At 44.6% G+C, this 13,461-nt stretch overlaps 1 protein-coding gene across 1 annotated transcript in view; it reads left to right on the top strand.

Moving 5' to 3' along the window:
• LOC6033770 overlaps positions 1-12,028 on the top strand; it is a 96,199-nt gene extending 84,171 nt beyond the window's left edge. Inside the window, exons 10-15 of the mRNA XM_038254269.1 lie at positions 5,421-8,222; positions 8,289-8,662; positions 8,732-8,884; positions 8,945-9,048; positions 9,118-9,265; positions 9,336-12,028. Coding sequence (XP_038110197.1) covers positions 5,421-8,222; positions 8,289-8,662; positions 8,732-8,884; positions 8,945-9,048; positions 9,118-9,265; positions 9,336-10,694 — 4,940 coding nt within the window. The 3' untranslated portion in view covers positions 10,695-12,028. The remainder of the gene's footprint in view (positions 1-5,420; positions 8,223-8,288; positions 8,663-8,731; positions 8,885-8,944; positions 9,049-9,117; positions 9,266-9,335) is intronic.
• The last annotated feature ends 1,433 nt before the right edge of the window (positions 12,029-13,461 follow it).

Here is a 13,461-nt window from a genome sequence, read left to right as displayed (position 1 = left end):
TTTTTTCGCAAAAAAAACTTTTCGTGGGACTGTACAATGGTATTTCATGAAAATTTAAAATGTTTTCAAAGGAGTTCAAACATGCTAAATATGATTACAAACGCGAAAAATGCATTTTAACTGGTTTTCAGTTGATTAAACTTTAATTTTTATTAAATTTTTGAAGTTTTTCGAAAAATGTTTGTTTTTGCCCCCTGATTATTCAGCCAACTTTGAAGGGGGACGACATAAACTTTGAAAAATATTTGTATCCGCCTAAATTAAAATTAATGAAATAAACATATTTTTAAAAGTTATCTTGGCTAATCTTTCTTTAAATCAAGATATATTTATACTTATTTGCATCAATAGTTTATTTTTTTCTTTACTTTAAAAGAATCTAATAAAATAATTTTATAAAAAGTTTACTTTTAATTGATTAGGCATTGGTTCCGGCCCGCCTTTCCTTCAGAAAAAGCAAATCTGTTCCGCAAGGCCAAAAGGTTGGGAGCCCCTGTCCTAGCCTTTGTTTTACCAGTAGATAGGGCGTCCAATTTTCCCGCGTTTTGAATTTCTCGGAAAACGGGAAAAATATTTTTCAAATCCCGGGAATCCCAGTCTGAATAGGTACAGGATTTTTTAGAGCAATTAATTTGAAAATTTGTGTACTAATTGTTTTGTTAATTAAAAAAACATCAGAACATTATGCTGTCTTAATTCGTTACTATTGTCCTAAATTGCTCCAGATGGCGATGTTTGATGAAAAATAATAAATAATATGTTTTTTTTTGTTTAAAATCATCATTAAACGTAAATTTTTAAAAAATAAATAAAATTTATAGAAAAAATATTTAATGCGCTAGGTATTTTACGGATAGGTAAACTAAAATTTTAATAATTTTCCCTTATAAGCCAAATAAATGTTGATATATGCCGAATACAAATTTGCTAATGCTTTAAAAATGTTATCGATTACTAAGTATTCAACTGTTTATCTATTTCCACAACCAAGTGTGAGTTTCCTGAACAAAAAATGAGTTTTTATTTAATTTCGGGAATTCCCGGGATGGACGCACTACCAGTAGAGTAAACCGTCATCATGGGTGACATTGGGTCTGGGGGATGAGATTGGTATATACAAATTTCAGCATTTTTGTATGATCAAATCTAAACCCTGAGATCCAATGTCACCCCTGATGACGGTACTATTACCATTAAACATTATAATTTTAAAGAAAAAAAATCTGCTGCACCCCTTATTTGAACGGCTTAATTATATTTTAAAAAAAGATTTGTTAATGTCTGACTTAAAAATTACTGTTTTAATTAATGTATTGTTTAAAGCAAAAAACAATTGAAAATTCTTAACATTCAATTTCGATGCTGATGTGCTCTTTTGTACTATGCTTGCTGGGATTCCTATTCAGATAGAACAAGAGAGCACAAGGGCACCGATTTGTTGGGACTCCCCCCAACTAATCACAAGTTCAAAAAATCACAAAAATCAAGGGTTTACCTGCAAAATATTGTGCAATTAATTTAACTATTCAGAATCCTTTTTAGAATGTTTTTTTTTGTTATTTCATTTTTATTCGTTTGGGGCAAAAAGGTTTTGAAGGTCACAAATCGAAAAAAGACGCAAAATTTATGAAAAAAGGATCATGGCAGTAGCATTGATTTCATATTTTCTTTGCAACTCCGTCGAGAAACTACAAAATAACACAATCGAATTGAAATTTAAAAAGGTAACAGAAAAGTTGAACTTTTCAACAACCTTTCGTTTTTCGGAATTGCAAAAACTTCGTATTTATCTAAATCGTTAAACTAAGTAATGTACGACTCGTTTTTTTTAACAAATCTTCTTTCTACAACTTGATGCATAAACTACTTATTAATCTTGAAAGATATAATTTAGTTTGTTTACTCCATAGTTTTTTGACGTTTAGACAAAAAACGCACAACCTTTTGTTGTTTTTCATCAATAATTTAAAAAAATCCCAAATGACTGTCCCAAAATAGGTTTGCTATATTTCATCCTCAAAATTTATAATGATTGGAACAATCACAAAGTGCACCTCTTCGACTGCTATTCCACATTCTTGTAAACGCACATTCTGCGCGATGGTTTATGCCCAAATTTCGTGAATATTTGCACAGTTTCCGCTACCGAAAAAGAGAGGAAGCGAGACAGGAAGCTGCGGCTTGGCTTTCATCGTCATCGTCCGACCGGAGCCATCGAACGGTTGAGTCGGATGACAAAGATTCTGGTTTCCGCCTGTCGATTGGTGGTCGTTCCGCTGCCCTCTCACTCAATAAGCAATCCTCCACAGCAGGGATTCCGAGTGGTATTGCTAAAATTGCATTATCATCAATAGCAGCATATGCGAGTGGGTGTGGGCGGGTTCATTGTTGCATTTTGGCCACGAAAACCTCGCGATTCCGGAATGCAGCTTGGATATTTCCGTTTCTGCCGGCGGATCCACGCTTTGTTTGCGCCGATTTCGTGCCGAACCGCAGATGATGATAATTCAATAAACATCGAGATTAGCGTTTATTATTTATTTCAAATTGGATTGGGCCGAACAAAACCCCTTTCGCAAGCAGTTTCCGGCTTTGTGTGTTTGTTTACGATTTGTGTGTGTGTGTGTGTGTGTGTGTTGTGTGGGGGTGCAAATTTGGATCGGACTCGATGTAGTGGAGCTTGTTTGCACACACAATTTCAACTATTGCAACGGCGGTGCAAGAAGAGTAGCAGGAGGTGGGGCAAAAAAGTGCACACGAAACGAAACACTTTCTGCACGAACGACGACAACACAACGACGAAAGCAGCATTTTAATTTATTATTTAAATATAATTACAATAATTTCAGTGATTATCAAACAATTAATAATTGATGGAAATTGCCTACCGGGCAAGAATTCTAGGGCCTGGGGGGGTGGGCACTTGCTGGCAAACGATGGCGGCCAAGTGGCTGGTGTGACAATCGTGGACAGAGGCAGATATCGTTTCCACATAATTGCTACCCTTCCGTAGAATGCATGCACGCACGAGCGACAAAAAACTGCAACGTGGCACGAAAAGACATCCCGTTCCGTTCCCGGAGAGGCAGGGTGGCCACTAGCCTGTCCCATTTTGAGGTCATGTCGAGGAATTTCAGGTGCTCACTTCTTAAATGATAGATTATGATGTTGAGAACAATGTTTTCTTAGACAAGAAAAAAAAAACTTTCTCGCATCCCCTAGTAGTCGATTTACTGAAAAAATCACTTTTTTGAACAAATTTTCTAAAATCGCTTGGAACCAATACAAAAACTGATTCGATCTGGTGAGTATTATCTTCAAACGATAGGTTTTTGTCCATAGATTAAGATGCACTATCAATATTGGACCAAAACCTATGTTTTTGGACTCTCCCTGGCGGATTTATGTCGAAAAAATCGCATTTTTTCGAAACTTTTTCCCGAAATGCTCATTTAATTTAGGGTAGCCTATTTTCCTCAGTAAAACCAATACATGCAGCTTGTAGGAAATTTCATGGCGAATATTTTTCTCTATGAGAAAATGCAATTTTGACACTCCAGAGCTGAGATATTTGAGTTTTAGTGAGAAAAAATAAATGTCAATTTTCAAAATTTCTCAGAATTCAGAAGCAAGGCCTACTAATTACACGCTTGCAACCGTGTGTCGCAAAGGTCAGGGTATACTTTCTTATAGTAATTTTGGCCGCTGAATCCGAATCTGAAATCAAATTTCGTGTAAACGTAAAATTTCGTGAAAAGTATGACCGAACTTGCAAGCAATTTAAATTGCAGCGATTTAATCACGCAAATAACATTCCAAAAGGGTGTAGCTAAAAACATCACTGTTTACACGGAATTTGATTTCAGATTCGGATTCAGCGGCCAAAATTACTATAAGAAAGCAAACCCTAACCTTTGCGACACATGCTTGCAACATCGTGTAATTAGTAGGCCTTGCTTCTGAATTCTGAGAAATTTTTAAAATTGACACTTTTTTCTCACTAAAACTCAAATATCTCGGCTCTGGAGTGTCAAAATTGCATTTTCTCAGAGAGAAAAATATTCGCCATGAAATTTGCATGTATTGGTTTTACTGGGGAAAATAGGCTACCCTAAATTAAATGAGCATTTCGGGAAAAAGTTTCAAAAAAATGCGATTTTTTCGACATAAATCCGCCAGGGAGAATCCAAAAACATAGGTTTTAGTCCAATGTTGATAGTGCATCTTAATCTATGGACAAAAACCTATCGTTTGAAGATAATACTCACCAGATCGAATCAGTTTTTGTATTGATTCCAAGCGATTTTAGAAAATTTGTTAAAAAAGTAAATCGACTAGGGGGTGCGAGAAAGTATTTTATTATTTTTTTCTTGTTTAAGAAAACATTTTTCCTAACATCATAATCTATCATTTAAGAAGTGTGCACCTGAAATTCCTCGACATGACCACAAAATGGGACAGGCTAGTGGCCACTCAACTTAAAGTTCTGAAAATGTTGTTGAAACTTAAACTAAAACAAGTATTTAAAAATTAAGTTAAAAATTAGAAAAAAAAAACTCGAAATTAAGTTTGAGGTGCCACCCTGATCCCGTCGTCCGCTCTGCGGATGTGCATGCAATGAAATTAAAGGATCTCTCTGTTTATCCGTCGCAATCGTCGACACAATTTGAGCAATTACCATTGAGTCGAGTTGTCGTTGTTGCTTTCGAGTGAGTTCGCGATATCATCGAGGTGGATTAATTGTCCTGTTCAATTCTCAATCGAGTAACAGGTTCCGACGCCTCGTACGGCGTAACGGATATTTTAATTATTCTAAAATGGGGCTCCTTTTTTTATTTCTATTATGATCACGATATTGTAATTACTGGAGAGCAGTTTGTGTAATTGTTTAGTTCTTTATCAATTTCCCCAATATTGAACAGCTACACACAAAGAGTGTCCTCCCCCACACAAATGGTGCCAAACAAACAGACCGGTCAAGATTGGTTAGGGTGGCAAAGGGTCGTGTAAATTGTAAGCAAATTACCGAACCGAAAGCAAACATTGATTCTCAAAGCAGCAGCAGTCGAGATGACCAAGTCTACCCCATTTTTCCTTCCTTCAGACAGACACTAACTGTGCACACAGCACACACAAACCCTGTGAATATTTTATTTGATTTGCACTTGTTTTGCCTCCCCACAACATCTGACAGAAAGAATATGTGTCCAACCGAACTAACCTCCAGGCCGGCTGAATTGCCGCGGGGACCGACAATTAAAAACGTTGACCACACTGACCTCGGACAAAGTTCGCATAATTTATGCAAAACGAAAAAAAACCCAAACCTCAACTCAGTTTAACTGAAATTGCAAAAACCGAAAAATGTTCAATTAAATTAATGATTTTTTCTTTCTTTTTCGTTCCTTCTCCGAAAACAGACAAAAGTGGTCCGCTGCACGCGTGTTTCGTATGCAAAACCGAGCTGTGTCCCCGCACGCGGCCCCTGGAACGTGGCCGCGGTGCCCAGTACGGCATCCCGGAGGAGGCGATACCGCCGGGGGCACGCGTTTGCAATACGTGCCAGTGCAAGTCGGTCAAATCGAGGTACGACCCGTCGCAACAACAATATCCCAATTACACAACAAACCCCCAACAACAACTCGGTCATGGCAATCAATCATCATCGGATCAATCCGTCCATTCTTCTAGATACACGCACTGTCCGCTGCCGACGTGTCCCAATCCGAAGGATCGCGTCAAGCGGTTCCGCAATCTACCGCCGCGGTTGTTTGAGCTCGCGCCGGAGATTCGCGACCCGATCGTGCAGGAGCTGCAGATTCCGCCGAACGTGAGCAAATGCTGCACGGCCTGCCTGACGCGCATCCGGCGCAAAATGGGTCCGCACCTGTTTGGGACGAATCTCACCGACGACGAGGTGGCCCGGATGAAGAAACTGCTCCAGGACGTTGGCCCCAAGTGGAACCAGCTGGCGGAGGCGCTGAACAAGACTCCGGTCGCGCTGAAGAGCTTCTACTTCCACTACAAGAAAAAGTGCGGCTTTGACGCGGCTGTAACGGAGTACTACAAGCAACATCCGGGCGAGGATCGCCGGCCCGCGATGACCGACGGGGACGAGTCCGATCTGAGTGCGTCGTCTTCGGACGAACGGGACGGCAGCAGCGATACGACGGCCTCCGCCGAAAGTCCAAACAATTCTGTCCCACTGAACGTGACAAAGGACGAAATCAACACCGTGCCGGAAGCGCTCGCTCCTCCTCCCCTCACAAAGTCCTTCGACGACGACCTCCGGTTGCTGCCTCCGGGTCAACCTCCGCGGAAGCAAAAACTCACCGAAGAGTACGACAGCTCGGCGACGGAAACGGCCGACGAAGAGAACGAAACGTCCCCGGCGAATCGACAAAGTCCCAAGGTGCACTATCCGCCGATGAATCCGGTCATTTCCGTGCACCATCCGCTGCAGAACGGACCGCGACTCGGCGAAGTTGGCTCACCGCAAAACGTGCGAGACGCCATCCAACACGTGATAGAACGATCGCTCAAGTCCAACAACATGATGTCGGGCTCGGTGAAGCCACCGACGATGAAACCCATGAACGATTCTCCGTTCGTGCGAGACTACCGAGACCTGTCCAAGGGACCACCTCCTCCGACGTCCATCCAACGCTCCGAAGGAATGGCCACCCTTTCCGTGGTGAACTCTCACGCTCCCCACGGTCAGCTCATCTCCCATCATCCGCACTCGATCGGATCGCAGATCCAAGCCACGATCACCCCAGTTCCGCACCAGCAGCAGCAGCAACAGTCGGGACCACCTCCGACATCTCAACCGCAACCTATGCAGCAGCAACAGCAGCCGCCGCCATCGTCGCAGTCGGTCAGCTCCAGCGAAAAGGACGTCCCGGTGGTGTTCCTCCGCGATCCGGAACCACAAACGCTCGATCTCAGCATCAAAAAGCCCCAGCGGGACAATTTCCCACCGCCGGCGCACAACAGCAAACCGCCCAGTCTGGCGTCCACGCAGGGCACGCTAACTCTGTACACCCACGGATCACGGACGGAGTTTCCCCCGCCGAGCCAGCAGCAACAACAAAACATTCCAACGCACGGAACACCATACGGATTGAGCTTCCATGGCGATTCGATGGGACGGCCGTCAAAGTCCCCGTCCGGCTACATTACCACCCTCTCTGGAGGTCCGACGCTGACGCTAAACCAGGGCGGTGGTCCACCGAATCAACCCCCGAATTCCGTCATCGGAGGACGGGGTGGGCCGATGCAGCAGCAACAGCACACGATCTCGCTGACTCCACCGCCGATGAAAAAGTCCAACGCGCCCAAACTGAGCCCCAAAATGCAGCCCCAACACCAGCAACAACAAGTGCAATCCGGAATGCAGCAACCTCCGCCGCAGTCCGCCCACAGTGGTGGTCCCAAGGGATCGATCACCCACGGAACGCCGGTCAACGCCGCCGGCCAGCAGATCATCATCCAGGGTCAAACCACTCTCAGTCCACGGTACGACAACATGCTTCGGCAGACGCCGCCCTCGTCCAACGACAAGCACGGCTCGATCACCCAGGGAACGCCGGTTCATCTGTCGCACGCACTGCCCGACAAACGGTCCGCGTACGAGTACAAATCTGCGTACAACAACCGACAAAGTCCGGCGCAAGTGTCGCAACCTCCACCCCAAGGCAGCCCGCAGGCACCACCACCACAGTTTGCCTACTCGAGAACCGGGCCGACCTTTTCGCTGGAACCGCCACCGCCCCAGTTCAGCTCGCAGCAGATCATCATGAACGACTACATAACCTCACAGCAGATGCAAGGCCGAAACGCCGGCTCTGCTGGTGGTTCCAGTGGCGGCGGTGGCCGGCCAGAAAAAGAATCTCCCTCTCCGCGCAGCGTTCCAACCAGTTCGCCAGCGTCGCTACTGTTCTCCGTTCCCGACCGGTCCGACCGATCCTCGCGGCCAGAGTATCTGAGCCGGGCGTCACCCGCCGACCACGTCAACAGGGTCTCGCCTGTCTTCAGCACTCCGAGCCCCCATCGAACACCTCCTCCACCCCAGCGGCAAGGAGTCATCCAGCGGCACAACACCGGAAGCGGTGCCAGCGGCGGAATTGGCAGCAGCAACAGTGGGGCCGGTTCCAAACCACCAAGCCCGGCGCCAAATCGGCTGCACCTGGTGCCACCGCCGTCCCATCACTACATGTCAGGTACGTATCGCCGGATCGATGCTCAGCCAACTCTAAAAAAAGCTAACCCTGTTGCTCTTCCCCCAGGACACGACGCATTTACCTCGCTGGTTGACCTAGCCGTACAGCAGCAACCGATGACGGTGCCGCACAAGGACGAGAAGCGACCCTCAATTGCCGAACAGCAGCAGCAACAACAACAGCAACAGCAGCAGCCACCTCCACCGCCTCCGACGCATCACGACATCCGGTACCATCCGGCCGCCATGATCCAGATCCATCACCAGCAACAGCAAGCGGTCGCAGCTGCAGCCGCGGCAGCCGCTGCCCAACAACAGCAGCAGCAACACCAGCACCAGCAGCATGCGGCGGCCGTGGCTGCGGCCCAGCAACAACACGCTGCTGCGGCGGCGGCAGCAGTCGCCCAGCAGCAGCAACAGCAAATCCAACGGCAGCAGCAGGTAAGAAAGAATTGGGTTGAGTGTGCGACTTGAGGTGCTAAATTTGAGATTTTTTTTTTTTCGTTACAGATGGACCTCCAGCGTCGGCAGGCCCAGCTGCATCCGTCGATCCAGCAGCAGCACCAGTCGGCGGCGCTCGCCTACCGAGAGCAGCAGATGGAGCGTGATCGGGAGTTGAACTATCGCATCGAGCGAGATCGCCAACAGGCGGAGGCCGAGAATGTAAGATTGACATGGCGAAGCGTTAGATTAGTGGATTAAATGTTATGTTTTTTTTCACAGGAGGATCGACGCCGGAGGCAGCAGCAACGTGAGCGGATAGCTCATCAGGAAGAGGAAGATCGTCGCCGGAAGCATTACGACATGATCAACGAGCGAATGGAGAGGTAAGTTAAACTTGGTTCGGAAGGTGACAACTTGAAAGTAATGCAATTTTTGCCTTCCTTCCTTCACAGACCAATGGAAACGATCGGTATACGCTCGTCGTCGGACGGATCGCTGACCGCGGCGAACCTGATTGACGCGATCATCACCCATCAGATCAATCAGACCGCTTCGGAGCCACCGTTTCCGCCAAGCCGTGACATGCAGCGGCCTCCCTTTGTAAGTATCACTGATCACTCGATCAAGACTCGATCAGCTCAACTAATTACGATCATTTTCCGACCCGCAGTTCCCAACGCGTGATCACCGGCCCTCGCCCATCTCCGAAAACAACGGTAAGTCACACTCGCCGAACGTGATCAACATCGACGTGGACTCGGAACCATCGGTCCCAAGAACCAAGAACATCACGATCGGCGAGCTGGCCGAGAGTATAATCGCGAAAGACTACTCGCCCAACCCGATGCCGTTCCTGCAGCTGCGTCAGTCGATGATGGCTGGACCGCCAGGTTCCGGTCCTCCCGGCGGGTTGGATCCGGCCGCCATGGGGGCGCCGGACGCGTGGAAGTACCGTCGGATGGCGCCTGGAGGTAAGGACGATCATCCGCCACCTCCTCAGTCTGCAGCTCAGCAAAAACAACAACAGCAACAACATCAGCAGCAACAGCAGCAGATTCACCACCAGCTGCAGATGCAACAGGCGGCCCAGCAACAGCAGCAACAACAACAGCAGCAGCAGGGACCGCCGGGTCATCAGTACATGCATCCCTCGCAACAGCAGCAGCAGCAACAGCAACAACAACACCATCAACAACAGCAGCAGCAACATCAGATGCAACAAAACAAGGCTATGGGCAGATCGGCCCAACCCGACGATCGTCACATAATCCGAATGGCACAGTCGCCGCGACCGCGCAACAAGTTCCACGAACCTGTTGGCCAGCAGGACGCGCAGTTCTTCCATCCAGGAGCTCCGCTAAGCCGCGGTCCGCGAGACTTTGCCCTCGATTGCTACGTCAAGAACCGAATCGTCGAAGCGATGCGAACCGAAGACGACAAACGTGGGGACGACGGCCGGGATCACCAACAGCAGCAGCAACAGCAGCAGTCGTCGCGTAATCCTTCGCCGGCCCAGCAGCAACAGCAGCATGGTCCTCCACCGCCGGCTCACCACAACAAAGATCACGACCGCAGCTCAACGCCCGGCGACATGATGATTGACGAGGAAACGGGTCGTCCGGCGTCCGGTGGAAACCATCATCGTCAACCGCCGTCCTCCCAGCAGCAGCAGTCTCTGCCTCCTCACTCGCAGTCGTCCCAAGGAGGGGTCGTCCACAACTCGCTCCACTCGTCGCCGTACATGGGCGGCCAACCCGTGCCGGTGACGACGTTCCCTCCGCAGACCTACTACCCGTACAGCGCCCTGACGGTGTCGGGTGGTCCCGTGACCGTGGGCAGCCTCGGACCGCCGCCCGGACATGGCCCGAAGGTGTCGTCAATGGGTGGAGTACAGAACATGGGCGGAGGTGGCCCCGGCGGTGGCGGAGGAATGAACGACGACCGGCAGCAATCTTCGTCGTCGTCGGTCGCCATGGAACCGAAGCCACTGCTTTCGGCCCAGTACGAGGCACTCAGCGACGAAGATTAGAACAGGTCTTCCGGATGGCCACCGCCCACGGCGGGGAGGAGCCACCGGATCGTCAAATGATAGAACAGAAGGAACAGGACAAACGCAGTATGATTCTATCTCATGCAAAACTTGTAATTTATTATAAATATTAATTATAACACTGAAAGTATGATAATAATACTACAAAAATATGCTGAATAATTATCGAAAACAAGATAAAAAATGTATTCAGAAAAAAAATAATTAAAAAAAGCTAGAAAACTTTAAAACTGATAGAAAAAAGGCAAACCCAGCTAGAGATATACAACGAGAATTAATATTAAACCAAACCAGAGAGAAGCAGTGGCGGAAGCAGAAAAGGGGTAAAGATTATCAAAACTACTACATTAAAAGAAGGAGAAAAGGACAAGAAAATACACACCAGAAAAAAAAACTACAAAACTATCCTGTAAAATCATCAACACTGCAAAAAAAAAAGTAATCTTATTCAGAAGAGTCAGTAAGTGACGACAAAAAATAAACAAAGATTAATGCGCTTAACCGTTCTCAGTAAACACAAGACAAAACAACAACCCCCGGCTAATACAGAAGAATATAGAAAACAACAACAACATTCACAATCACACACACACCCAACCACTCACACACACTCTTGTAGCGGCAATAGTAGCAAAATTGTAACAAAAAAAGGAGAAAAAGTGTGACGCGCGTTGAACGACCAAGCGCGTGGGAAATTCAACAGCAACAGATCACAACTAATAATCGCAACAAAAAAATAAGAGAGATACAAAAAAATGTTTTAATGTGTTTAAAAATGATGCAAATGTAAAAGTAACAAAACAAAACTGTCGGTAGTCAGCAGAGGGAGGGAAGAATTGTACGAGCTTGTCGCGTGCGGCACAGCTTGCGAACAGAACGCGCAGTGAACAGATAAATAAACTCTTGAAAATTGAAAAACCAAAAGCGAACAAACACACACACACACCGCGTCTTTGCCAACTAGCTCCGGGGGAGACGGGAGCGAACAACCAGCGAATCCAGCAGGTAAGAGAAACATTCTTTCCATTTTGGGTTCGATTGCGATTTGAGTTCTTTTTGAACCTTGACTTTCACTTTGATCCGGAAAACGCATTTTTTTCCGCCGTCACAACTTTAAGGAGACGGTTCAGATTTTTGTCGCGGAACAACACCTTACCAAGGCTTTACCCATTGCTAGAAGGTTGCAAACTAGAATGAAGCGATAAGAAAAAAAGAAGAAAAAAAAGTCCAAACTAAACACAGAGATTACCGCGCGCTGTATAACATTACACACATGAGAGTAAGAAAATTAAAAAGATACAACAGAAAAAAAAGTTATGAAAAACGCATATTGCAGACAAAAAAAACATGAATAAAAAACGTTAAACAAATGAAGAGCGAGAACACATTGATTTACGTTCTCTCTGTAAGGAAAAGTAAACTGAATGTAATATTATTATCACGTTTATTGTAGTTTTTCGATTTTAAGTTAACTCTTAACTTAAAAGAAGTGGAAAACCCAATTGATTGCTGAAAATATAAATTTAGTTAGGTAGACAGAAGAATAAAATTAGAGCGTCGTAAGTCATAAGAGAGAGAATCAATGATTAATATTATGTAACTTTGCGTTAAGCCTCTTTTTAGTTTGTAATTATTTTCCTTATTTTTCTAAAAAAAAGTATATATTAACACGATATGCAAAATCTAAGCATTAAGTGAATAAAACATAAAATAATTAAAAATAAATGGTGTTTTTGTTTTGTGTTGTTGATGACAGTCCTTTTAAAACGCTGGCTGGAAATCGTTCGAGTTTGACAGCTGGGAATTCCTCAATATTGGTTAGTTTCAGACAATTTTGATAACATTTTTTTTTGAGCATCAGTGAAATTTTCTTGTACTTGTTTTTTTTTCGTAAAATCATTTTTTGAAAAGAAATGATAGGGTTTCATGCACTAGGTTAATTTCTTGGAAGAACAATTTCTCTACCGTTTCATTTATAAGATAGAATTCTAAAATAAAAGGCATTTAAAAACGTGGCTTTTATAGAAAACATAGATGTATGGCTGTCAAAAGATCGGAAATTTTATGCCCTTTCCGATGCCACATAGGTTGACTTGTGAATCGTGGACCTATAATCTATTCTATCGATACAAAGACGGTGTTATACCCACTCCAAAATGTTTATTTAGCAATTCTATGGTAATATATTGAAATTTAGTTAAATTAAAAGTTTGCAAAATTCAGTTTGGATAAGTTTTCTTTAGAATTTCCAGAGTTATATAAACTTTTATACTAAAAAGTTAGTAAACTTTACATTCAATCCAAATTATTTTTTTAATCAGTCAAGGATGCCTATTTGGAGTTGGGGGACTGGATTTATGGTGATTTGTCAACAAATAACATCATTTATGTTAGTTTTTCAAAAGGTGTACAAACTTTTTTTGCACTTTTTTGATTTCTGTAATAGTATTTGTTAAATAACTTTTTATGGAAACCATCTTTTCATTAGCTTTTCAAAGCAAAATGTTTGGCATGAGTTTCTGAACAAAACGTAGTACTAGGTTTCTGTCAAACTTTAAATTGTTTACAAGTTTCATCACAAAATGTGCATAGTGCCCAAGAAGGGATGTAAATACTTTTTTTTACATACTGTAATTAGGTACACTAAAATCATTTTAAAGGATATTTAAGTGTAATTTCCGTGAAATTTTGTGTTTTTGGATAGTGATCCCCTTGAAAATTGCATTTTATAGCGTAAAAAATAACT

The sequence above is a fragment of the Culex quinquefasciatus genome, chromosome 2 (genome assembly GCF_015732765.1).
Source record: "Culex quinquefasciatus strain JHB chromosome 2, VPISU_Cqui_1.0_pri_paternal, whole genome shotgun sequence".
In the NCBI taxonomy this organism is placed as follows: Eukaryota; Metazoa; Arthropoda; class Insecta; order Diptera; family Culicidae; genus Culex; species Culex quinquefasciatus.
The sequence above is the reverse complement of the archived record's forward strand: the minus strand, read 5'-3'. Positions and strand labels throughout refer to the sequence as shown.